Below are 27,708 nucleotides of genomic sequence, written 5' to 3'. Positions count from 1 at the left end.
GCAACTTTACGGGATTCTTATATATATATGAGAGACAAGAAAAGAGTGAGGGGATAATCACTTTTTCGCGAATATTTATACAAAACGGAACAAGAAACTGAGGATCAAAAAAAGAATATAGTGATAATAGGAGATTTTTTTTTTCTCCAAAGGAGTGAAAAGTAGAGGGTGGTAAAAAAAGGAGAGTGGAAAAAGAGGAGTGAAAAATAGCAAGAGTCAAAACTACAAGGAATAAAAGAGGGAAAGAATAAACATAGAAAGAGTGAAAAATAGATGTAAAAAAAGGAGTGGAAACTTTAAAGAAAGAAATAAAAATAGGAGTAAAATAAAGTAAAAATAGGACTAAGAAAGGAGTAAAAATAGAAATAAAAAAAGAAGAAAAGAAGTAAAAAAGGAGTAAAAGTAGAAAGAGTGGAAAATATAAAAAGTAAAAGAAAATAGAAACAGGAAAAAAGCAGCAAGAAGATAAAAAAAAATCTAAATAATAAACAAGAAACAACAAAAATACTAAAACCGAGAAAAGTTGAAAGGCAAATAATTGAATTTAAGAAATTCATACAGAAGTAACTGAAATGAATGTAATCCGTAAGAAACATTAGTAAACAAAAATAACACCAAAAAAATCAAGTTTTCCATAAGAGATAAAAAGGAATTATAAAAAAAAGGGGGACAAGAAAATTGGAAAATAAATTTATAAATAAAAAAGTTCATTGGTAGGAAAGAAAACATTTACCAAAATAAAAAAAAAATATTAAAAAATACTAAACAAATAATAAAAATAAACCAAATAATAAACAAACTTAAATACAAAATGAACAATAAACAAAGAGAAAGCTAATAATAATAATAATAAATTTAAGTATAATTAAAAACTTCAAAGAGCCTTAAAAAGAAAACACTCAAACACAAAATTGAAATAATAAAGACTTTCTAAAAAAAAGAAAAGAGTCAAAATAGAGAAAAAACACATTCTTCCTCTTAATGAATAAAGAAAATAAAATTATAAACAATAGAAAGGATTAAATGGAAAAGACATATAAAGTTTGAAAATTGAAGAACAAATTTAAAAGAAAAAATTATTCACAAGAAGTTTAATGCAAAAATTTTGTGAAAAAGATAACAATTTTGAATATGATTATAAGAGAGAAAATTTTGATTTTAAGCAAAAAAAATGATTTTAAAGGCGTTAAAATCATTGAAAAGTGTTTTATGTACATTGAATTTTTAACACCAAGGAAAAATCATAAAAAAGTTAAATCAATAGAAAAACCATAAGAAGAAAAACAACATAAAAAAAGTGGTAAATAAAATAAAGAGAAAAAAGAAATACAAAAGAAACAACAAAATAAGAAAGTGAAAGAAAGAAGAAAAAAATAAAGAAAAATAAATATAAAGGAGAAAAAATAGAAAAAGAAGAAACAAAAAAATTGAAAGAAAAACACAAAAAGAGAAAACACAAACAAAGAAAAGAAGAAATAGAAGAAACAAAAGAAAAAGAGAACAATATCAGAAGAAAAAATAGCAAAATCCATTGTGAAAAGAAACGAGATAAAAGGATTTAAAGGAAATGAGGACGAAAAAAAAACCGTAAGAAATCGCTTAAGCCTCATCCTCGTGTGTAAATGAGAGGGAGAGAGACGCCAAGACTTTGATACATATATATATACAAATATATGTATACTATACATTTCTAGATAAGAGAATATAATTTAAGATTTTATTAAACTACTAGAAAAAAAAAATCTTCCACCCACGAAAATACAACGAAACCGAAATACCACACAGGTAAAAAAGAAAGAGAGAGAGAGTCAAGATAAATTCTCTAAATCTTTAAAAAAAATACATTACCAAAAATTTTCAATAAATTTTTTCGGTTATCGTACAACGATTATGTAAAAAAAAATTCTCTCTCTTTTACGGCAAAACCGGGCGGACCAGATAAAACAACAACAACAACAATAACAACAAAAAAAGAACCAAAAATTCCCAAAATATATAGAATAAGACTGAAGAAAAAGTTTCAAATTTCTATTTTTTTTCTCTATAAATATTGATTAACAAAACAAGAAAATCGAATGGAGAAGAAAATTGAAATATAAAAAAAGGCGAAGAAAATAAAAAAACTGGAAAATTTAAAACCAATCTTCCGCCAGGTGAATTGTGTCTCTTTTTTTCTATCTCTCTCTCTCTTTTTTTTCTTTCGCAAAAACAAAAGAGGGGAAAAAATTAAAGAAACAAAAATTGTAAAAAGGAGATAATAAAGAAAAATTAGTTATTCAAAATGCCACGTTGTTATATGGTGAAGAAAGCATTATGCAACAAGTATATAAACAGCGTCGCCAGAGGATTTGAGAATCGGCCTCGAGGAAGAAGCACACCGTCCCCAACAAATGTCTCTCCCTTGGAAGACAATCCTTATCCTGTTACAAATCAAGGTACAATTCATTGTCTTAGATTTTTATTATTTTTCAATTAATTAATTTATTTATAAATTTTTTTTTCTTAGACAGACTGTTTCATTGCAATTTCCTGCACAAAATACACCCAAAAGTGTAGAAAAAAATTGACAGCCCGATCCGAGTAGAGGAAGACACATATTTTGACCTTTAAATCGTTTTTCGAAAAAAAAAATTTTCAAAAAAATTCAATTTTTCTTAGGCAGACTATTTTATTGCAATTTCTTGCACAAAATACACCTAAAAGTGTAGAAAAAAATTGACTCCCAAATCCGAGTAGAGGAAGACATTTTTAACCACCAAAAAGTCATCCAGGACTACAAAATTTGCCCAAAAAAAATTAAATTTTTCTTAGGCAGACGATTTTATTGTATATTCTTGCACAAAATACACCTAAAAGTGTAGAAAAAAATTAACTCCCAAATCCGAGTAGAGGAAGACCTTTTTTACCACCAAAAAGTCATCCAGGACTACAAAAAACTGCCCAAAAAAATTAAATTTTTCTTAGGCGGACTATTTTATTGCAATTTCTTGCACAAAATACACCTAAAAGTGTAGAAAAAAATCGACAGCCAAATCCGAGTAGAGGAAGACACCTATTACCACCAAAAAGTCATCCAACCTATAAATCCAAAAAAATAAAAAAGTTCCCAAAAAAATTCAATTTTTCTTAGGCGGACTATTTTATTGCAATTTCTTGCACAAAATACACCTAAAAGTGTAGAAAAAAATCGACAGCCAAATCCGAGTAGAGGAAGACACCTATTACCACCAAAAAGTCATCCAACCCATAAATCCAAAAAAATAAAAAAGTTCCCAAAAAAATTCAATTTTTCTTAGGCGGACTATTTTATTGCAATTTCTTGCACAAAATACACCTAAAAGTGTAGAAAAAAATCGACAGCCAAATCCGAGTAGAGGAAGACACCTATTACCACCAAAAAGTCATCCAACCTATAAATCCAAAAAAATAAAAAAGTTCCCAAAAAAATTCAATTTTTCTTAGGCGGACTATTTTATTGCAATTTCTTGCACAAAATACACCTAAAAGTGTAGAAAAAAATCGACAGCCAAATCCGAGTAGAGGAAGACACCTATTACCACCAAAAAGTCATCCAACCCATAAATCCAAAAAAATAAAAAAGTTCCCAAAAAAATTCAATTTTTCTTAGGCGGACTATTTTATTGCAATTTCTTGCACAAAATACACCTAAAAGTGTAGAAAAAAATCGACAGCCAAATCCGAGTAGAGGAAGACACCTATTACCACCAAAAAGTCATCCAACCCATAAATCCAAAAAAATAAAAAAGTTCCCAAAAAAATTCAATTTTTCTTAGGCGGACTATTTTATTGCAATTTCTTGCACAAAATACACCTAAAAGTGTAGAAAAAAATCGACAGCCACATCCGAGTAGAGGAAGACACCTATTACCACCAAAAAGTCATCCAACCCATAAATCCAAAAAAATAAAAAAGTTCCCAAAAAAATTCAATTTTTCTTAGGCGGACTATTTTATTGCAATTTCTTGCACAAAATACACCTAAAAGTGTAGAAAAAAATCGACAGCCAAATCCGAGTAGAGGAAGACACCTATTACCACCAAAAAGTCATCCAACCCATAAATCCAAAAAAATAAAAAAGTTCCCAAAAAAATTCAATTTTTCTTAGGCGGACTATTTTATTGCAATTTCTTGCACAAAATACACCTAAAAGTGTAGAAAAAAATCGACAGCCAAATCCGAGTAGAGGAAGACACCTATTACCACCAAAAAGTCATCCAACCCATAAATCCAAAAAAATAAAAAAGTTCCCAAAAAAATTCAATTTTTCTTAGGCGGACTATTTTATTGCAATTTCTTGCACAAAATACACCTAAAAGTGTAGAAAAAAATCGACAGCCACATCCGAGTAGAGGAAGACACCTATTACCACCAAAAAGTCATCCAACCCATAAATCCAAAAAAATAAAAAAGTTCCCAAAAAAATTCAATTTTTCTTAGGCGGACTATTTTATTGCAATTTCTTGCACAAAATACACCTAAAAGTGTAGAAAAAAATCGACAGCCAAATCCGAGTAGAGGAAGACACCTATTACCACCAAAAAGTCATCCAACCCATAAATCCAAAAAAATAAAAAAGTTCCCAAAAAAATTCAATTTTTCTTAGGCGGACTATTTTATTGCAATTTCTTGCACAAAATACACCTAAAAGTGTAGAAAAAAATCGACAGCCAAATCCGAGTAGAGGAAGACACCTATTACCACCAAAAAGTCATCCAACCCATAAATCCAAAAAAATAAAAAAGTTCCCAAAAAAATTCAATTTTTCTTAGGCGGACTATTTTATTGCAATTTCTTGCACAAAATACACCTAAAAGTGTAGAAAAAAATCGACAGCCAAATCCGAGTAGAGGAAGACACCTATTACCACCAAAAAGTCATCCAACCCATAAATCCAAAAAAATAAAAAAGTTCCCAAAAAAATTCAATTTTTCTTAGGCGGACTATTTTATTGCAATTTCTTGCACAAAATACACCTAAAAGTGTAGAAAAAAATCGACAGCCAAATCCGAGTAGAGGAAGACACCTATTACCACCAAAAAGTCATCCAACCCATAAATCCAAAAAAATAAAAAAGTTCCCAAAAAAATTCAATTTTTCTTAGGCGGACTATTTTATTGCAATTTCTTGCACAAAATACACCTAAAAGTGTAGAAAAAAATCGACAGCCAAATCCGAGTAGAGGAAGACACCTATTACCACCAAAAAGTCATCCAACCCATAAATCCAAAAAATAAAAAAGTTGCCCAAAAAAATTCAATTTTTCTTAGGCGGACTATTTTATTGCAATTTCTTGCACAAAATACACCTAAAAGTGTAGAAAAAAATCGACAGCCAAATCCGAGTAGAGGAAGACACCTATTACCACCAAAAAGTCATCCAGGACCCATAAATCCAAAAAAATAAAAAAGTTCCCAAAAAAATTCAATTTTTCTTAGGCGGACTATTTTATTGCAATTTCTTGCACAAAATACACCTAAAAGTGTAGAAAAAAATCGACAGCCAAATCCGAGTAGAGGAAGACACCTATTACCACCAAAAAGTCATCCAACCCATAAATCCAAAAAAATAAAAAAGTTCCCAAAAAAATTCAATTTTTCTTAGGCGGACTATTTTATTGCAATTTCTTGCACAAAATACACCTAAAAGTGTAGAAAAAAATCGACAGCCAAATCCGAGTAGAGGAAGACACCTATTACCACCAAAAAGTCATCCAACCCATAAATCCAAAAAAATAAAAAAGTTCCCAAAAAAATTCAATTTTTCTTAGGCGGACTATTTTATTGCAATTTCTTGCACAAAATACACCTAAAAGTGTAGAAAAAAATCGACAGCCAAATCCGAGTAGAGGAAGACACCTATTACCACCAAAAAGTCATCCAGGACCCATAAATCCAAAAAAATAAAAAAGTTGCCCAAAAAAATTCAATTTTTCTTAGGCGGACTATTTTATTGCAATTTCTTGCACAAAATACACCTAAAAGTGTAGAAAAAAATCGACAGCCAAATCCGAGTAGAGGAAGACACCTATTACCACCAAAAAGTCATCCAGGACCCATAAATCCAAAAAAATAAAAAAGTTCCCAAAAAAATTCAATTTTTCTTAGGCGGACTATTTTATTGCAATTTCTTGCACAAAATACACCTAAAAGTGTAGAAAAAAATCGACAGCCAAATCCGAGTAGAGGAAGACACCTATTACCACCAAAAAGTCATCCAACCCATAAATCCAAAAAAATAAAAAAGTTCCCAAAAAAATTCAATTTTTCTTAGGCGGACTATTTTATTGCAATTTCTTGCACAAAATACACCTAAAAGTGTAGAAAAAAATCGACAGCCAAATCCGAGTAGAGGAAGACACCTATTACCACCAAAAAGTCATCCAACCCATAAATCCAAAAAAATAAAAAAGTTCCCAAAAAAATTCAATTTTTCTTAGGCGGACTATTTTATTGCAATTTCTTGCACAAAATACACCTAAAAGTGTAGAAAAAAATCGACAGCCAAATCCGAGTAGAGGAAGACACCTATTACCACCAAAAAGTCATCCAACCCATAAATCCAAAAAAATAAAAAAGTTCCCAAAAAAATTCAATTTTTCTTAGGCGGACTATTTTATTGCAATTTCTTGCACAAAATACACCTAAAAGTGTAGAAAAAAATCGACAGCCAAATCCGAGTAGAGGAAGACACCTATTACCACCAAAAAGTCATCCAACCCATAAATCCAAAAAAATAAAAAAGTTCCCAAAAAAATTCAATTTTTCTTAGGCGGACTATTTTATTGCAATTTCTTGCACAAAATACACCTAAAAGTGTAGAAAAAAATCGACAGCCAAATCCGAGTAGAGGAAGACACCTATTACCACCAAAAAGTCATACAAACCAATAAATCCAAAAAAATAAAAAAGTTCCCAAAAAAATTCAATTTTTCTTAGGCGGACTATTTTATTGCAATTTCTTGCACAAAATACACCTAAAAGTGTAGAAAAAAATCGACAGCCAAATCCGAGTAGAGGAAGACACCTATTAACCACCAAAAAGTCATCCAGGACCCATAAATCCAAAAAATAAAAAAGTTGCCCAAAAAAATTCAATTTTTCTTAGGCGGACTATTTTATTGCAATATTCTTGCACAAAATACACCTAAAAGTGTAGAAAAAAATCGACAGCCAAATCCGAGTAGAGGAAGACACTCTATTACCACCAAAAAGTCATCCAGGACCATAAACCAAAAAAATAAAAGCCCAAAAAAATTCAATTTTTCTTAGGCGGACTATTTTATTGCAATTTCTTGCACAAAATACACCTAAAAGTGTAGAAAAAAATCGACAGCCAAATCCGAGTAGAGGAAGACACCTATTACCACCAAAAAGTCATCCAACCTATAAATCCAAAAAAATAAAAAAGTTCCCAAAAAAATTCAATTTTTCTTAGGCGGACTATTTTATTGCAATTTCTTGCACAAAATACACCTAAAAGTGTAGAAAAAAATCGACAGCCAAATCCGAGTAGAGGAAGACACCTATTACCACCAAAAAGTCATCCAACCCATAAATCCAAAAAAATAAAAAAGTTCCCAAAAAAATTCAATTTTTCTTAGGCGGACTATTTTATTGCAATTTCTTGCACAAAATACACCTAAAAGTGTAGAAAAAAATCGACAGCCAAATCCGAGTAGAGGAAGACACCTATTACCACCAAAAAGTCATCCAACCCATAAATCCAAAAAAATAAAAAAGTTCCCAAAAAAATTCAATTTTTCTTAGGCGGACTATTTTATTGCAATTTCTTGCACAAAATACACCTAAAAGTGTAGAAAAAAATCGACAGCCACATCCGAGTAGAGGAAGACACCTATTACCACCAAAAAGTCATCCAACCCATAAATCCAAAAAAATAAAAAAGTTCCCAAAAAAATTCAATTTTTCTTAGGCGGACTATTTTATTGCAATTTCTTGCACAAAATACACCTAAAAGTGTAGAAAAAAATCGACAGCCAAATCCGAGTAGAGGAAGACACCTATTACCACCAAAAAGTCATCCAACCCATAAATCCAAAAAAATAAAAAAGTTCCCAAAAAAATTCAATTTTTCTTAGGCGGACTATTTTATTGCAATTTCTTGCACAAAATACACCTAAAAGTGTAGAAAAAAATCGACAGCCAAATCCGAGTAGAGGAAGACACCTATTACCACCAAAAAGTCATCCAACCCATAAATCCAAAAAAATAAAAAAGTTCCCAAAAAAATTCAATTTTTCTTAGGCGGACTATTTTATTGCAATTTCTTGCACAAAATACACCTAAAAGTGTAGAAAAAAATCGACAGCCACATCCGAGTAGAGGAAGACACCTATTACCACCAAAAAGTCATCCAACCCATAAATCCAAAAAAATAAAAAAGTTCCCAAAAAAATTCAATTTTTCTTAGGCGGACTATTTTATTGCAATTTCTTGCACAAAATACACCTAAAAGTGTAGAAAAAAATCGACAGCCAAATCCGAGTAGAGGAAGACACCTATTACCACCAAAAAGTCATCCAACCCATAAATCCAAAAAAATAAAAAAGTTCCCAAAAAAATTCAATTTTTCTTAGGCGGACTATTTTATTGCAATTTCTTGCACAAAATACACCTAAAAGTGTAGAAAAAAATCGACAGCCAAATCCGAGTAGAGGAAGACACCTATTAACCACCAAAAAGTCATCCAGGACCATAAACCAAAAAATAAAAAGTTGCCCAAAAAAATTCAATTTTTCTTAGGCAGACGATTTTATTGCTATATTCTTGCACAAAATACACCTAAAAGTGTAGAAAAAAATCGACAGCCAAATCCGAGTAGAGGAAGACCTTATTTACCACCAAAAAGTCATCCAGGACCATAAATCCAAAAAACTAAAAAGCCCAAAAAAATTAAATTTTTCTTAGGCGGACTATTTTATTGCAATTTCTTGCACAAAATACACCTAAAAGTGTAGAAAAAAATCGACAGCCAAATCCGAGTAGAGGAAGACACCTATTACCACCAAAAAGTCATCCAACCCATAAATCCAAAAAAATAAAAAAGTTCCCAAAAAAATTCAATTTTCTCTTAGGCGGACTATTTTATTGCAATTTCTTGCACAAAATACACCTAAGAGTGTAGAAAAAAATCGACAGCCAAATCCGAGTAGAGGAAGAAACCTATTACCACCAAAAAGTCATCCAACCCATAAATCCAAAAAAATAAAAAAGTTCCCAAAAAAATTCAATTTTTCTTAGGCGGACTATTTTATTGCAATTTCTTGCACAAAATACACCTAAAAGTGTAGAAAAAAATCGACAGCCACATCCGAGTAGAGGAAGACACCTATTACCACCAAAAAGTCATCCAACCCATAAATCCAAAAAAATAAAAAAGTTCCCAAAAAAATTCAATTTTTCTTAGGCGGACTATTTTATTGCAATTTCTTGCACAAAATACACCTAAAAGTGTAGAAAAAAATCGACAGCCAAATCCGAGTAGAGGAAGACACCTATTACCACCAAAAAGTCATCCAACCCATAAATCCAAAAAAATAAAAAAGTTCCCAAAAAAATTCAATTTTTCTTAGGCGGACTATTTTATTGCAATTTCTTGCACAAAATACACCTAAAAGTGTAGAAAAAAATCGACAGCCACATCCGAGTAGAGGAAGACACCTATTACCACCAAAAAGTCATCCAACCCATAAATCCAAAAAAATAAAAAAGTTCCCAAAAAAATTCAATTTTTCTTAGGCGGACTATTTTATTGCAATTTCTTGCACAAAATACACCTAAAAGTGTAGAAAAAAATCGACAGCCAAATCCGAGTAGAGGAAGACACCTATTACCACCAAAAAGTCATCCAACCCATAAATCCAAAAAAATAAAAAAGTTCCCAAAAAAATTCAATTTTTCTTAGGCGGACTATTTTATTGCAATTTCTTGCACAAAATACACCTAAAAGTGTAGAAAAAAATCGACAGCCACATCCGAGTAGAGGAAGACACCTATTACCACCAAAAAGTCATCCAACCCATAAATCCAAAAAAATAAAAAAGTTCCCAAAAAAATTCAATTTTTCTTAGGCGGACTATTTTATTGCAATTTCTTGCACAAAATACACCTAAAAGTGTAGAAAAAAATCGACAGCCACATCCGAGTAGAGGAAGACACCTATTACCACCAAAAAGTCATCCAACCCATAAATCCAAAAAAATAAAAAAGTTCCCAAAAAAATTCAATTTTTCTTAGGCGGACTATTTTATTGCAATTTCTTGCACAAAATACACCTAAAAGTGTAGAAAAAAATCGACAGCCAAATCCGAGTAGAGGAAGACACCTATTACCACCAAAAAGTCATCCAACCCATAAATCCAAAAAAATAAAAAAGTTCCCAAAAAAATTCAATTTTTTTTAGGCGGACTATTTTATTGCAATTTCTTGCACAAAATACACCTAAAAGTGTAGAAAAAAATCGACAGCCAAATCCGAGTAGAGGAAGACACCTATTACCACCAAAAAGTCATCCAACCCATAAATCCAAAAAAATAAAAAAGTTCCCAAAAAAATTCAATTTTTCTTAGGCGGACTATTTTATTGCAATTTCTTGCACAAAATACACCTAAAAGTGTAGAAAAAAATTGACTCCCAAATCCGAGTAGAGGAAGACATTTTTAACCACCAAAAAGTCATCCAGGACTACAAAATTTGCCCAAAAAAAATTAAATTTTTCTTAGGCAGACGATTTTATTGTATATTCTTGCACAAAATACACCTAAAAGTGTAGAAAAAAATTGACTCCCAAATCCGAGTAGAGGAAGACCTTTTTTACCACCAAAAAGTCATCCAGGACTACAAAAAACTGCCCAAAAAAATTAAATTTTTCTTAGGCGGACTATTTTATTGCAATTTCTTGCACAAAATACACCTAAAAGTGTAGAAAAAAATCGACAGCCAAATCCGAGTAGAGGAAGACACCTATTACCACCAAAAAGTCATCCAACCCATAAATCCAAAAAAATAAAAATGTTCCCAAAAAAATTCAATTTTTTTTAGGCGGACTATTTTATTGCAATTTCTTGCACAAAATACACCTAAAAGTGTAGAAAAAAATCGACAGCCAAATCCGAGTAGAGGAAGACACCTATTACCACCAAAAAGTCATCCAACCCATAAATCCAAAAAAATAAAAAAGTTCCCAAAAAAATTCAATTTTTCTTAGGCGGACTATTTTATTGCAATTTCTTGCACAAAATACACCTAAAAGTGTAGAAAAAAATCGACAGCCAAATCCGAGTAGAGGAAGACACCTATTACCACCAAAAAGTCATCCAACCCATAAATCCAAAAAAATAAAAAAGTTCCCAAAAAAATTCAATTTTTCTTAGGCGGACTATTTTATTGCAATTTCTTGCACAAAATACACCTAAAAGTGTAGAAAAAAATCGACAGCCAAATCCGAGTAGAGGAAGACACCTATTACCACCAAAAAGTCATCCAACCCATAAATCCAAAAAAATAAAAAAGTTCCCAAAAAAATTCAATTTTTCTTAGGCGGACTATTTTATTGCAATTTCTTGCACAAAATACACCTAAAAGTGTAGAAAAAAATCGACAGCCAAATCCGAGTAGAGGAAGACACCTATTACCACCAAAAAGTCATCCAACCCATAAATCCAAAAAAATAAAAAAGTTCCCAAAAAAATTCAATTTTTCTTAGGCGGACTATTTTATTGCAATTTCTTGCACAAAATACACCTAAAAGTGTAGAAAAAAATCGACAGCCACATCCGAGTAGAGGAAGACACCTATTACCACCAAAAAGTCATCCAACCCATAAATCCAAAAAAATAAAAAAGTTCCCAAAAAAATTCAATTTTTCTTAGGCGGACTATTTTATTGCAATTTCTTGCACAAAATACACCTAAAAGTGTAGAAAAAAATCGACAGCCAAATCCGAGTAGAGGAAGACACCTATTACCACCAAAAAGTCATCCAACCCATAAATCCAAAAAAATAAAAAAGTTCCCAAAAAAATTCAATTTTTCTTAGGCGGACTATTTTATTGCAATTTCTTGCACAAAATACACCTAAAAGTGTAGAAAAAAATCGACAGCCACATCCGAGTAGAGGAAGACACCTATTACCACCAAAAAGTCATCCAACCCATAAATCCAAAAAAATAAAAAAGTTCCCAAAAAAATTCAATTTTTCTTAGGCGGACTATTTTATTGCAATTTCTTGCACAAAATACACCTAAAAGTGTAGAAAAAAATCGACAGCCAAATCCGAGTAGAGGAAGACACCTATTACCACCAAAAAGTCATCCAACCCATAAATCCAAAAAAATAAAAAAGTTCCCAAAAAAATTCAATTTTTCTTAGGCGGACTATTTTATTGCAATTTCTTGCACAAAATACACCTAAAAGTGTAGAAAAAAATCGACAGCCAAATCCGAGTAGAGGAAGACACCTATTACCACCAAAAAGTCATCCAACCCATAAATCCAAAAAAATAAAAAAGTTCCCAAAAAAATTCAATTTTTCTTAGGCGGACTATTTTATTGCAATTTCTTGCACAAAATACACCTAAAAGTGTAGAAAAAAATCGACAGCCAAATCCGAGTAGAGGAAGACACCTATTACCACCAAAAAGTCATCCAACCCATAAATCCAAAAAAATAAAAAAGTTCCCAAAAAAATTCAATTTTTCTTAGGCGGACTATTTTATTGCAATTTCTTGCACAAAATACACCTAAAAGTGTAGAAAAAAATCGACAGCCAAATCCGAGTAGAGGAAGATTTCTATTGCCACCCTTAAGCATCTCCTAAATTCCCAAAAAATTTAATTTTTATTAGACAAACAATTTTTACCGTTTTTTGCAATTTTGAAAGCTTGAAACTGTTAAGTCGTCAATTTTCACACCAAATCCTTCATCAACGGTCGAAAATACATGTATAGTGACTATGGAGAAAATTGTAAAGCACATAATATTTGCACGCGAGCTTGTACGGACAAATAAATGCCTTTAACTTTGTTGTTATTAAATTTATTATAATATAAAAATTGTTTAAAAAAATAGTTTTTGTTATATAGTTGACATTTAAGTGTTATATATTTCTAAAGTATTAGTCACTGTCCCGATCCTTACGTAATATTTCGTCTGGTTGCGTAGCGAAGCACTTGTAAGCTCTGGCAGTATATGTATATAGCTATTCGTATGTCACATTTTTCCTAAGACATTTTTTCAATTATTTTTATTTTTTATTATTTAATTTTTTTTGTATTATTTAATTTGTTAATAATAATTCATTTATTTTGTTTCTAATGGAGATATTTGAAAAATATAAAAAAAATAATAATCCAATTTAATAAAAATATTTTTTGTCGTATACAGATAAGATTATTATATATTTATATTTGTTGTCTAAAGTTATTTGGATCAATCGAATAATAAGTACAAGTAGATTGGAGTCAATTTTTCAAATTAGCAGTAGGGAAAAAAATATGTCCCTTAGGAAAAAAAAATGAATGAGGGTATATCATGATAAAATGTATCATACATTATTAAGGATCACGTATTGTTTATACACCTAAAGAATCCCCTAATCTTCTTGATAAATCTGACATGTTTTTCTTACCCTATACATCAGTTACATAACAACTTGACACCTCGAAAATTGTATTAAAAAAAAGAAAGAAGGGATGATAAAATCAATGTCTGTCTTATTTTCCCCAAAAAATATTCTCACATTTATAATTTATGTAAAGCTAAAGAAAAAACAGGAGAAAAATATAACAATTATCACATATCTTTATTAATAATATTCAACAATTGTAATATTAAAATAACTAATATTATACTAAAAATTAGTAAAAAAGTTTACTAAAAAATATTACTAAATTAGTTTAATCAGTAATTTATATTTGGTAATATTTTATTAAAAATTAAGAGTAATTTAAAAGTACTACGAAATTATAAAACTGACAAGAAATGATATTTTTAATAATTGTAATGTTGAAATAAAAAATGAATAATAATTAAGTGTTACAATTGTTATATTTAAGTTCGAAATAAAAATAGTTTTAAAGAAAATATAGTATAGGTATAGATTTAAATAAATTATAGTCTTTTTTTTAAAGTCAAACTAGAACATTGACTTCATCTTGAATTAGCTTCGACTATATGTTAAGTAGACGTCAAAGTAATTTAAAAACTTGCTATCTACTTTTATAATGAATAAAATACGTAAATTTACTTTGAAAATAGAAATTATAATTAATTTCTTTCTAACGATTTGCATTTAAAAATAACAATAACACACAGTTTTTATTTCCTATAATATTTCTCTTTAAAGAAAAATTTAATTAAAAAATTTTGAAATAAAATGAAAGAAAATGTTTTCAAAATGGATTTATTAGATTTTGAAAATATATATTTATATATTAATGTGATTATAATTATTCACAATTATATATGCGCGTGTCTTATATTATGAATCATTGTTATCCCTTTGTATCTCGTCAGTTCGTGATAAACAACTATTGAATATTTTGCCCCATTTCCGTTTGGCGAAGGCAGACACGGAAGTTGCTCGAGTCGTTCGAAATTTCATTTGAAAACTTTACGGCAAGGGGCTACTGAAAAATCGATGCCGCAGTCCGTGAAGGCTATACCTTTTCTGTACTCGGCTTAATTCTCAACTAGTTTACCAAACCATTTTCTGCTATACGCTTTGTACAAAAAGAAAAATTATTTTTCATTATATTGGATAATTGCATATTTTTTTAATCCTGTTTTTGCAACAGGTTTTTCAATTTTTTTTTAAATTAAAAATTGATTTAGAAAAAGACTTTTAATTATTTAAAAAATTTAGTCCTCTAAAAATATAATTTTTTTAAATTGACAAATTTTTTTTCTCTGTAAATAAAGTAGAGATTGTTAATATTCTCACTTTTTTTACTTTGGATAATTTCTATTGATAATGAATTTTTTTGCTTTGAATTTTCAGAAGCGTCATTATCAGAGGAGAAAGATGAATTGACAGCCTCCGATGAAAGATCTCCATCGATTCGACTACAGAGAATTCAGAACGTGAAGGAAGATGCAATTGAGGATTCTGTGGAAAAATCACCAAAAAGGCGTCATCAAAAAATTCAAGAAGAATGTAGAACGAATGATGAACGAATTGAAAATTCCATTGATAAATCGCCAAAAAAACGTTTCCAGAGAGTACAAGATGTTATTGAAAATGTCATCGATCAATGTAATCCACCAAAAATTACAACGGGTAAAACAACTGTTATTTCCTGCATTGGAAATGTACTACAACCGACATTATCATCAACATCATCAAAAAATTACGAAGAAATCAGGCCAGAATTTACCAAATTATCAAAATTCAATGAAGATTCTCTTAGATTATCTTCCTTATCTACTTCTTCCTCTTCTTCTTCTTCAATTGAAGGTTACAATACTCGACTCGAAATTCTCTCACCATACAAAACATCCTCCACCGAACGTTTTCGATCGAGTTTCGATTCTTCACGCTCGGTTATAATCTCGAAGGATTATCAAAATCAAACGGAACACTTTGTCAATAATAGATCATCGGAAATTGTGGAGAAAAAAATTATTGATAAAACGGAATTTTCAACAGGTGTCATTAGAGAAAGATCATCAGTAATTGAAACGGAATTGGGAGTAATTAGAGATCGATCATTAACGGAAGCGGAAGTTAATGGAGGATTTTTTAGAGAGAGATCATTGGCTGGAGAAATTGCTACAGGCCTATTTAGAGATAGATCGGCAGCAGAGACGGAAGCTGCTCACGATTTATTGGAATTGTCAAGATCATTGCCACCATTGCCACAGCCGAGTGTTGCAATTGGTCCACAAAATGTCATTGATTCACCCTCAACTGACGTTCAGGAGATGACGGTATGTTTAAATCATTTTTTACAAAAATTAAAAAAAAATAAATTTTAAAAAATTACATTTTATTAATTCTTATAAAATTACAGGTGTATCAACCTACCGAGCAACCTGTCTATCAAGTAAACACAATTCTTGCCAGTGATTTAAACACTGGTATTTATCATCATCATCATCATCAGCAGCAACAAATTCAACATCATCAAACTGGAATTATTTACGAGCCAGCAACAAATGCAACAATTATTCAACAAACATCCGGAGGTGTTTTTATACCACTATCACCTGTTCAGGAGATTTTATTCACGTACAGCACTCCATCGGTGCCAACGTCAATTATCACTCAGCAAACAATTGAGACGGTTCCACCATTAACGCCACCGACTTCCGAATGCAGTAGCGATATCGAGAACAATAATCCAAATTCACAACCAAGTCAACGTGACAAGGAGGTACAAACAATCACCGAACAATCGGAGGTGAAAGTTGCCGCCTACACCTATGATACTTTACTCGTTGCTGATGGTAGATCAAAAAATAAAAAGATACCCTCACAACAACAGCAACAGCAACAACAAAAAGATGATGTCGAGACTGAACCTGTTGACAGTCTTGAATCGCCCAAGGGTGGACGTTATATTTGCTGCGAATGCGGTGAGTGATATTATTTAATACAAAAATTAATTTTTTTTTTTTATTTCGAAAAATCTTTTTTTTTTGCAGGCAAACAATATGCGACATCATCGAATTTATCAAGACACAAACAAACACATCGAAGTATTGATTCGCAATCAGCGAAAAAATGTATTTATTGTGGCAAGGCATACGTGAGTATGCCAGCGTTGGCAATGCATGTATTAACACACAAATTAACACACAGTTGTGGTGTATGCGGGAAAATGTTCTCCCGACCATGGTTACTTCAGGGACATTTGCGTAGTCACACTGGGGAAAAACCATATGGTTGTGCTCATTGCGGTAAGGCATTTGCCGATCGTTCAAATTTACGTGCACACATGCAAACGCATTCGGCTGATAAAAATTATGAATGCCCACGATGTCGTAAATCATTTGCGCTAAAATCATATTTAAATAAACATCTTGAGTCCGCATGCCAAAAGGAAAATGGTGATTTGGATGATATTGAAGTTTCGTCCACGTAAAACAACGATTTATAAGGTCAGTTTTTTTTTATATATTATTTTTAGTTTCTACAAAAAATTTGCATCCCGTGGAGAAATTAAATTCTGAACCTGATTAGATAGAATTTTTTTAAAAAGTCCTGAGATGACTTTCCGCGGAAATTTTTTACAAAAAACAAAATGAGGAAAAATATAACAGCAGCGTTTCGTCTGACTGTATCTGGTTTTAAATCTGAAAAAATTAAAATCTTTTTAAATTGCATGTAAATTAAATTTTTTTTCAAAGAAGAAAAATATTGTTTCAAAAAACATTTTTAATAAAGTGTTTTTAACTTTTTACAGACTATGAAATGCTGTTGAAATTGTACCAATAGATTTCCATCGACGAATATTTATAATATTCAAAACATGGGAAATCCTATAAATCACATAAGAAAAATTCAATAGAGATAAGCAACGATCAAAAAAAAAAAAAAGAAAAGGAAATTTATCGTAAACGTTCGAGGACCAGGAAAGCAAATACAAAAGTGCGTGTCGTACTTTATATTTCGTTCAATCTATATGTTCATCAAGGAAATTCACATTAACAGAGGAACCTCATGTAATATTCTTTTTCTATATTTCCGTTATTTTTTTTCTGTACCCCCGTTTTTAAAACTCGCCATAAAATTGTTCCATTTTATTTTCTATAATGAAAAAAAAAATTGAAATTCACATTGTAACGCAGTTTTATTGTCATAAAAAAAACTGTACTACAAGATCATAAAAAAATGGTGACTTTAAACTCGCTCGCGATTTTACGATCTCGAGTACAGACATTTTAAGGCAAAAAAAAACGAGAAAAATCATTTTTAAGCGTTATACATTAATATTCTCATCATGGATAAAATTGTATTTGATAAGATTGTAAAATTTCTTGTGAGAAAATCATTGGCACAAAAACATTTTTCAAACAATTTTTTTTTCTATTTAGAAACGAGTAGAAAAAATTCATTTTTCTAATGAAACAATTTTTTTTTCATTATTTTTAAGTACATGAAATATAGTGAGCAAATGGGACAAGAAAAAAAAATCCTATAAAATAGAAAAAAAATTCAGAAAAAAATGTTGTTGAAAATATTTTTGTGCCCGGAAATGTTTTTGGTAATAGTTGCGTCCTATCCTCGTGTAGATTTATATTTTCTACCAAAAAAAGAAAAAAACGATACTCAAGTATTACCCAGTACCTTTTTGAGCCAAAATATAATAATGGTTCTTGCCGAGAACGAGACATCGAATTTTCACTAAATAAAAAATCTTTTTTAATCCGTCGTCACTTGACACAAAACTTTGACAGCGTCAATTCCATTTAAACATGGACTTAAAAAAAAATTGAAAGATTTGAAAGGAAAAAAAATCGTTCCTTTATTTCTAGAAAAAGGATAGCATGGAGAAAATTATTTTTAATATCGACTAAGATATCTAAAAATGCATATCCCATTCTTTATATATGAATTTAAGTAGACTGTCCCTAAATAATAATAAAAATAATAATAATAATAATAATAATACTATAATACTAATACTAATAATAATAATATTAATATGTAGTATTAGTAGAGCATTTGAAATTTCAATTTTTTCTAAAGAAAAAAAATTCGAAATATTATTTTTATATCTTACTTGTCTATTTGTAAAAAGTTACTTGCAAATAAGAAAAAAATTAATTAAAAATTTTTTAAATAACATCCCCTATTTAATGTTAGAATGTTTATATAAAAAAAGCAAAAAAAAAAAAAAAATAATGAAACTTCAAAAATTGTAGATATTTTTTGTCTTTGAGTATAAAAAATTCGAAAATATAAAAAAAATTAAACTTTTATTGAAATTTTTTTTATTTTAGGGGATGTACAACTTTTTTATTATAATAAAAAAATGAAAAATAATGTATTATTTGTAATAATAAATCGATGCAGGCAATTTTTTCCAATTAGTTACATTTGCAAATTCTTAATATAATTTTTATGTTGATTTTAAAAATGTTATTTATAATGTTATTTAACAAAAATTTGTTTTCTTTTTTTTACTTTAAAATTATTGTCAGTAAGCAAAAAATGAAGTATGTTCAAACGCTTTTCATCAAACCTCGCAGGGTAGTCATAGATTTAAAAAATATTTATCAATCGAGGCATAAAATTAGATGACATACAAGTGTAAATGGATTAAATAGATTAAACAATCATGTACCAAATTATGTGAATTCTTTGTCAAAATTTTACCGTCTTATATTTTTTTCATTTTTATTTCATTTTCCAAAATGCAAAAATTAAATGTAGAAAATAATTTCTCAATTCAAAACTTAAACTATATTTAAACATCAAAGATTTCCGAAAATTAGTTTTAAAAAATTACCTGACAATTAATTCTTACAATAATATAATTATAATAAATACACGAAAGAAATTAATTTAAAAAAAGCAAAGAATACACAAAATTTGGATTTTTTTTTAGAATTTCTATAGAAATGTTTTGTAGGCGTTACATTGAATATGAAGATTGTCCAAATAACGTCAATGGGACATTTCGTGTGTCCTGAAAAATAGCTCAACATTAGACATTCAAATAATAATTAATTACCTCATTCAATATATTTGAAAATAATAATTTCATTGTAGGCCGTTAATTTAATTTTATAATTTTTGCTTTCTTTTTTTATTTTGCTTTGATAATTATTTTAATCTATTATAATTTGTTGCCTCTTTAAAAAGAAAATTATAATTTTAAATAATTTCCTTTTATTAAAAAAAATATATTTATCTCATCGTTTCTAGTCAAAACTAAGTCAAGATGAATTTAATTTTAATTTTTTCAGTTATATTTGGCAAAGGTATTTAAATAAAAATAGTGAGAATATATAGTGATATACGTGAGTTTACTATAGTCAAAGGAAGACAGTGCATTTATTATCAATGAATAATATTTGTTTTGTAAAATTAATTTTTTTTATTTAAAAAAATTGTTAAAATGTAGTTAAAATACCTTAAAACGTCCTAATACATCGACGATTTTGAACAATTTATCAAGAATAAAAATTTTCACTTCTCTACTAATTAAAATATTTGGAAAAAATAATCGAAACAAGTAGAGAAGAATTTTTTTTAGTGAATATAATTTTATTATTTTCTTTTTATAAAATCAAGTATAATATCGAGTCTATAGTTTTTCAGTCGTTATTCAGACTGACAGCAAACTGGTATTAGACTCAATAAATAATAATCAATTTTGCCCTTAAATTATTTATAGAAAACAATACTCTACAGTCAATCGAATAAGTACACATATAAATATATTATACAAAAACCTTATAACTGTAGTCAATAGCAGAAAATAATAATAATAATAATACTAATAAATTTGGAACGTTTCCTGATTCTGAAATAATCTGCGGTGAAAAATCCTCGAATTTTTCACAAATCATGAAACAAAAAAAATGTGAACTGAGACTGACGGCGTGTAGAATAATAAATAAAAAATTGTTTTTTATGCAGTGTATCGCGATGCCTTTAGACAATTGAATTGGATACGAATAAGTGATTATGTGTTATTTTAGATTCTGGAAACGAGCAAAAAAAAAAATGCAATTCTTGCAAACATTAAAATTAAAATTCGATTTTAGCCAATTTAAAATTTTTCCAGTTCAATCTTAACTTGTTGAAAGAAAATTCAAATTTTAGGGGTTTCTTATAAATCGAAGAAGAAATGTCCTTTTATTCGAATATTCGAAATGGAAAAACTTTTTGTAATCAGAAATTGTAATAATTTAAAAAATTTTCAAAATGAAGTTTTTTATATTTCATATATAATATTAGTGATACATTTTGTCGACGAATTTGTTTCCCTATTATATTAGAACTTAGAGTTAAAAAAAAAGAACTAATTAGAAATGAAGAGAAAAATTGTAAAGTAGTTACACGTGCAAAGTTTTCCAAATTTGCAGAACTGATATTTTTTATTTTTAAAAAAAGGTGTTTTGCGACAAAATGTAATTTTAGATCTGCTATATTGTATTTACCTTGAAATGGGCAATTGATACTATTATATTTTTTAAACACGCAGATTTATTTAAGCTTACGTTCCCGCCATCACATTTCATTTGACTTTCAAAGAATATAATAATTCAAAGATTTTCTTTTTAACATTTAATTATAATTTATTATCTTGTTATTATAGTAAATAATTATATTGTGGTATTATTAATTACAATTTTATCTATTCAAAGATAATTAATTATAATTAATTATATAACTATAAGTTTAATTGTTTTATATAATTAAAATACTTAAAGCAAACTGACTAAACAATTTTTTTTAATCTCAAGCGAAAGAAAAATATTTTTAAAAAAGAAAAACAAAATGAAAATAAATCGCGGGAGCGAAATGCTTTTACAAAAATTTTTTTTGAAAAAACTCATATACATATATATATAAATAAATAAGTGCATAGAATTTAGATTAGTGTGATACACAAGGTACGACAAAGCAATAATTTAGTGATTGTATAATACTTCATTAGCGATTAGTATACTACATAAGTTTATGGTAATTTTGAAACCTATAATATATTTAATCAATAAATCAATATAGTTTTGTAGAAGTTGCAAAAGGAAAAAAAATGCGTTTTCCATTTTCAAAGAAAAATAAAAAAAATTACTTGAAATTCATCAATAAGCGTAGAAATGGAATTGGAAGCGTCACGATAAAATTGTGACAATTTTTTAAAAAATAAGATATAAATCTAATTTTACAAAGAAAAAATTTCCAATTATGTAAATCAATTTTTTGTACACACGCTTCAAACAAATTTTTTATAAATTCAAATTTTTCTTTTAAAAATAATTAAACAGAATAATTTATTATTGACAAATTTCTAAATTTTACAGAAAAAAAGTTTTTTATATTTGATTTGATAGATTAGAAGAAAAATTTAATTTTTTAAAATTGAATATATTTTTTGCATTTATTGTCAATCTTTTTGGCATTCTATATAGGATAATGGAATTTTGAAAATATAATGCCAACATGTTGAAAATATTTGCAAAATTTTATTTTTTTATATTAATTAATAAAAATGTTTTTTGTGGAAGAAGAATTAAATTAAGAAACAAAGGTGTTTTCTTTTTTTTCAATTATTGCACAGCGAGTGAAATATCACTTTAAAATACGAACAATGGAACAAACTCAAAATTTATATTTAAAAAAAATATATATATAACCCCGACCACGTAGTTAACACGTGTTTTTCAATTTTATTACGAGTATCTGTGTACGGGACAGTAGCGCAGAATAAACAAATGTTCTGAAGCCAAAATTCATTTTTTTCCCAAAAATCAAGTTGTTTTTTTTTTATAATAACCAATTTTACAGCTTACTATAATTTTTAATTTTAAAAAACCTTCTGAAGGAATAAAATAAATTTATTAAAAAAGATAATCCTCATATTCAAAAAATTTACAAAATTACAATTTTGTATATTTTATTTTTTTAATTTCACAAGCACAAATTTAACAGACAATAAACTCCAACATTTTATGTTTTGTTGGATAACCAATTTTATAGCTTACTACTGTAATTTTTAATTTAAAAAAAATTATTAAAGAATTATAATTAAGTAAATTAAAAATGAATTACCTATTTATATAAATATATTTATAAAAAAATGGGCAAATAAATACTGAAATTATAAAATTCTAAGGATATAATTCAATTTCATGATAATAGCGCGAACTAAATAATTTTTTGTTTTCTAATAAAAAAAAAATCGAAATAAACTTCGATTAAATTACTTATTGACAGTTTCTTTTTATTGTACATCGTTTTAGCAGACAGCTGATATTGTGACACTTTTTAAAAGTCACACAAACACAGACTATTAAAACGTAAAAAAAATCCCTTTTTTTAAATCAATTAAAAGTAGTTCAATTAATCAGGCGCGTATAAATTGAGATCTGTTATTAAAAAAAAATGCTTAACAAAAAAAAACAAATAAACAAAGTTAATAGGGATTAAATTTACAATGAAAATTTTTTTTTCAAATGTCTGCTTACAAATATTATATTGGCGAAATCGCGATAGGAAAATTATTACAGGTGATGACTGACAAATATAAGAAAAGAGTGCGCCAAATCGAATGATAAATTATTTCTAAACTATATATAATATTTATATATAATTTGTATATATATATAGATATTTAACTATTATACAAAGTACAAATTGTGTATGCAATAAGGACAAAATATTCGAGAGGTATAAAAATTAAAATCACGGTTGTGGTTGTTTTTTCGATTGTTTCGGTGATTTTGGCGGTGGTGTTATTTCTTTTTCCAATTTACTTTCTTTACTTTCATTTTTCGATTCTTCTACCACTTTTTCTTTATCCTCCTTCGATAAATTCCAATCCTGTAAACCTTTTGGAAGTGTTGTATCTTCCTCAAATGATCCAGTACCTTCGACAAATTCTTCATACGTCGATAATTCTTTGAATGGTCGCGGTCCTAATGTTTCAATCATGTCTTCCCTACTTAAAATTTCCTGTTTCAATAAACGTTCGGCTACCTGAAATTAAAAAAAATAATTTAATTTAGACATTTTAAATTAATGAAACGAAAATTTTTGAATAAAAGTAATATTTGATTACCTTAATGACATCATTTTTGTGATCTTCTAAAACTTGACGAGTTCGTTTCTTTGCACTGTCAATCATTGCTCGTGCTTCTTGATCGATCATTTGTGCAGTATTTTCCGAATAAGGTTTATCCGTGTAGGGCGAGCCTGTCTCTGGCATTTCAAAACTGACATTTCCAATTTTTTCATTCATTCCATAATGAATTATTTGCGAATATGCCATTTTAGTGATCTGCATATAAACAATTTTTTCTTTATAAATTTTCCATTGAATCGGTAAATAATTTTATTTTATAACATTTTTTTAAAGAACAAAACGATAAATAGATATAAAAATTTGCTTACTTTTTGTAAATCGTCCTGTGCACCGGTCGTTATTCGTTTAAAGAACATTTCCTCAGAAACTCGACCACCGAGTGTCATACACATTTTATCAAATAATTGTTCTTTTGAATAGAGATATTGTTCGCGTGGTAAATATTGCGCATAGCCCAAACCTTTTCCACGTGGAATAATTGAAACCTTAATAAGAGGATCCGCATGCTCAAGAAACCAACCAGCAACTGCATGACCAGCCTCATGATAAGCCACTGTTTTTTTCTCATCCGGTTGTAAGACCTGTGATTTTTTTTCCATACCTGCAATTACTCTCTCAATGGCTTGTTCAAAATCTTGAGACTCAACATTTGCCTTTAAACCTCTAGCCGCTATTAATGCCGCCTCATTGCATACATTTGCAATATCCGCACCTGTAGAAAAAAATTCCCGAAAACTTAATATTAATAAATTTTTTATTCTCAAAAAAAGCTTTTTAAATTTGTTCAATATAGAGAAAATGATGTATTTTTAACAAGAGTAGTAAAATATTTGTTTTGAAAATTTGTTAGAAAAAAAACACGTACCAGTAAAACCAGGCGTGCGAGACGCCATTTTTCGGGATAATTCATTTTTATCTATTGCTGTTTTAATAGGTCCTAAATGTATTTTGAAAATTGAGGCACGACCCTTAATGTCGGGGGCTGGTATGAAAATTTGTCTGTCGAATCTACCGGGTCTTAAAAGTGCTTTATCCAAAACGTCCACTCGATTAGTTGCGGCTAAAACGACCACATTCGTTGTTGAATTGAAACCTAAGGAAATATTTTAATTGAAATAGAAATTAATTTATTATAAAATCGAAATTACAAAAAAAAATTTTTTCTCAAATTTATTACCGTCCATTTCAACAAGAAGTTGATTTAATGTGTTTTCTTGCTCCGAATGTCCACCCCACGATTTTCCGCCACGCTTTCTACCAACGGCATCAATTTCATCGATAAATAATATACAGGGAGCATTTTTTCTAGCCATTGAAAACATATCTCGGACACGCGATGGACCAACGCCGACAAACATTTCCAAAAATTCAGAACCAGAAACTGTAATGAAAGGCACATTTGCCTCGCCCGCTGTCGCTTTTGCTAATAACGTTTTTCCAGTTCCCGGAGGACCTAAAAGCAGTTGTTTTTTTTTGCAAATTTTTAATTTAATTGTAGATTTCAAGTTGCAAAGAATTTTTTTTTAAAAAGAAAAACATTTTGATTACCTAAAAATTATTAAAATGAAAAGATTCTTATTGTTAATTTCAAATTACCAGTTAACATTGCTCCTTTGGGAATTTTAGCTCCAAGATCCAAATATTGTTGTGGATTTTTTAGAAAATTGACAAACTCCATAATTTCGATTTTTGCTTCCTCGCAGCCAGCAACATCTCTAAAGAAAAATTAAATCAAATGAAATCGAAAGATTAAATATAAATATCTTTAAATTTAAAAAAAAGTGGTAAAAATTACTTGAATCGAACTTCAATGTCTTTGTTGTTGATTAATTTAGCATTGGAATTCATAACACCACCAAAAAGTCCACCTCCTTTACCTCCTTTGCCTCCCATCATTTGAGCGGAACGATTGAAACCGTAAACTAAAAATGCTAAAATAAAACAATAATTAAAACTTCAAAAAGTAGAAGACAAAGAAAAATTAATATAATTTTTATTTTTTCACTGCAAAGCAAACAAATAAAATAAATTGACCAACCAAGAAGAACGAGTGATGGTAAATATCCAACAACCTGTGCTAACTCAATTTCTGCTTTATAAACAACTGGGATATAATTCTGTGGTTCTGTATTCAATTCAAGTTGTGCATTCTCCAAATTTCTCTCGAATGTATCGGCACTGCCGATATTAAACCATAATGTCTACAAAGAAAAGAAATTTGTAATATTTCACCTACAATTTAATTTAAAAAAAAAAAAAAAAAGTAAATATTACCGAGCCATCGGATGACGCTCCAGGAGCGAGTTGAACGCGTACCCATTTTTTATTAACAACTTCTAATTTTTCTACAGATCCTCTATTTAAATAACTGAAAAAAAATGATTCAATAATTAAAAATTCTTTGTTCCCTTGTAATATCAAATTGTCGAAATTATTAACGTAAAAAATTTTAATTTATATACTTATTCACAAAATCCTTCCACGTGATTTCTTGATAATTTACATTCCAACACCAAAACACTGCAACACAACCAAAAAATCCTCCTAATACATAAGCAAGCCATTTTTTTTCACCATCATCTCCCATTCCTCGTGATCCTCCTCCTCCTCCTCCTCCTCTAGCACCATCTTTTCCTGCTTCTCCTATACGAAATCCAAATCCAATACGAAATCCACTTGAATCATCTTTATTTGATTGTGGTGTTTGCTTTGGTGGTATATTTTGTTCATTTTTTCCACTTTTTCCACTACATTTAACATTCTGTCTTTTTCCACCTACAAATTTTTCTTACAATTATAAATAAATCAAATTACGAATAAAAACTAGTTTTTTTTACAGCTACTACTATAGAGAAAGAAAAACAAATTTTTTCTAAAATATTAAGAAATTTCTTACCCAATCTGAATAGAAATTCAAACTGTTTTCGCGATTTTTCAGAATGAAATTGTAACTGTTGATGAAGACGTTCAATTGCTGATAATTTTTTATTATTTAACATCGTTAATCGCCTCCATAACTGTAAAATAAAATAAATAATTTTTATGCTAAAATATGTTTAATTAAGAAAAAAACGTGTACATTAAAATTAAAAATATTAATTTGAAAAAATAATCAACACCTGATGTATACAATCTATCGTTACATAACGACGCAATATGTTTATTTCATAAAAATCTAAATTTGAATTAAAAACGTGTATATCATAAAAGAAATTCATCAATGTTTTATATTTATTTCACAAAAATACGCAATTTCTAATGTTACATAAAGCATTATTATTACTAAAAACGTGAGAAAAATACATCATTTAAAGAAATAAAATAAAAACATTAGTGTCATATCTCGTATAGTAATTAACTGTCAAAAATTTGTTACGACAAAAATCAAGAACATTAATTAATTTTAAATTACAGTTGTTTTTATCTCAAAACATGACTAATAAACAGAAAGTCTTTTTATATTTATAAAAAAATAGTTTTTAGGTTAGGTTATTCTCTAAAAGTGACTTACTTGATAATCAAATCTTCCTTTTTGTGCAGAATGAAATACAAATCTTTCAACTCTGCTACCTAAAGACAATAACAAATGGGCCATACTTTGATCATTAATTTTAAAATATACAAAAACCTGATGAAATTAATTTTCAGACACTGTCAATCACACACCGGTTACAGCCTGGCTACCATTTTGTAATCCTTCTGTCTCATTTACAATATGCAGCCTTGACTGCAATTTGAAAATATTCATGAATAATTCGTAAAGGCTAGTTCTCAACATGTTCCTCATTCCTGTCAGTTAAAGTTTAAATTATTAAAATTTTGTTGCATACACAATTAATAATAATAGTTTTTTCTATATGTTAAAATTTAGAATTTTGTTATTTCAAATTAATCAATTAAACAATAA

General features: G+C 28.8%; 2 protein-coding genes across 2 annotated transcripts; one reads left to right on the top strand and one right to left on the bottom strand.

Moving 5' to 3' along the window:
• Positions 1 to 2,272: 2,272 nt before the first annotated feature.
• On the top strand, positions 2,273 to 22,441 carry LOC127290749 (transcription factor Sp3-like). Its single transcript, XM_051319523.1, has 5 exons — positions 2,273 to 2,435; positions 15,038 to 15,966; positions 16,050 to 16,614; positions 16,684 to 17,139; positions 17,445 to 22,441. The coding sequence occupies exons 1-4, from the start codon at positions 2,282 to 2,284 to the stop codon at positions 17,121 to 17,123; spliced, it is 2,088 nt and encodes a 695-aa protein (XP_051175480.1). The 5' UTR covers positions 2,273 to 2,281; the 3' UTR covers positions 17,124 to 17,139; positions 17,445 to 22,441.
• A 478-nt stretch (positions 22,442 to 22,919) lies between these two features.
• On the bottom strand, positions 22,920 to 27,511 carry LOC127290744 (AFG3-like protein 2). The gene is made up of 12 exons (XM_051319514.1): positions 27,313 to 27,511; positions 26,698 to 26,818; positions 26,264 to 26,576; positions 26,076 to 26,169; positions 25,840 to 26,002; positions 25,597 to 25,732; positions 25,398 to 25,516; positions 24,979 to 25,254; positions 24,667 to 24,894; positions 24,110 to 24,513; positions 23,778 to 23,996; positions 22,920 to 23,695 (listed from the first exon to the last, which is right to left on the bottom strand). The coding sequence occupies exons 1-12, from the start codon at positions 27,394 to 27,396 to the stop codon at positions 23,402 to 23,404; spliced, it is 2,451 nt and encodes an 816-aa protein (XP_051175471.1). The 5' UTR covers positions 27,397 to 27,511; the 3' UTR covers positions 22,920 to 23,401.
• Between the last annotated feature and the right edge of the window lie 197 nt (positions 27,512 to 27,708).

Source organism: Leptopilina boulardi, unplaced genomic scaffold (assembly GCF_019393585.1).
Source record: "Leptopilina boulardi isolate dan_hultmark-lab unplaced genomic scaffold, ZJU_Lbou_2.1 LbouV2_80, whole genome shotgun sequence".
Taxonomy (NCBI): Eukaryota; Metazoa; Arthropoda; class Insecta; order Hymenoptera; family Figitidae; genus Leptopilina; species Leptopilina boulardi.
Note: the sequence above shows the minus strand (reverse complement) of the source record. Positions and strands in the feature narration are given on the sequence as shown.

Excerpts from the sequence above, each read along its gene's own strand:
- LOC127290749 (XM_051319523.1), top strand. The coding sequence starts at position 2,282 with ATGCCACGTTGTTATATGGTGAAGAAAGCATTATGCAACAAGTATATA. Across the intron at positions 2,436-15,037 it reads TTATCCTGTTACAAATCAAG|AAGCGTCATTATCAGAGGAG; the intron begins GTACAATTCATT and ends TTGAATTTTCAG. Across the intron at positions 16,615-16,683 it reads TTATATTTGCTGCGAATGCG|GCAAACAATATGCGACATCA; the intron begins GTGAGTGATATT and ends TTTTTTTTGCAG.
- LOC127290744 (XM_051319514.1), bottom strand. The coding sequence starts at position 27,396 with ATGGCCCATTTGTTATTGTCTTTAGGTAGCAGAGTTGAAAGATTTGTA. Across the intron at positions 25,733-25,839 it reads ACCATCACTCGTTCTTCTTG|CATTTTTAGTTTACGGTTTC; the intron begins GTTGGTCAATTT and ends GTTTTATTTTAG. Across the intron at positions 23,997-24,109 it reads CACAGGACGATTTACAAAAA|ATCACTAAAATGGCATATTC; the intron begins GTAAGCAAATTT and ends GTTTATATGCAG.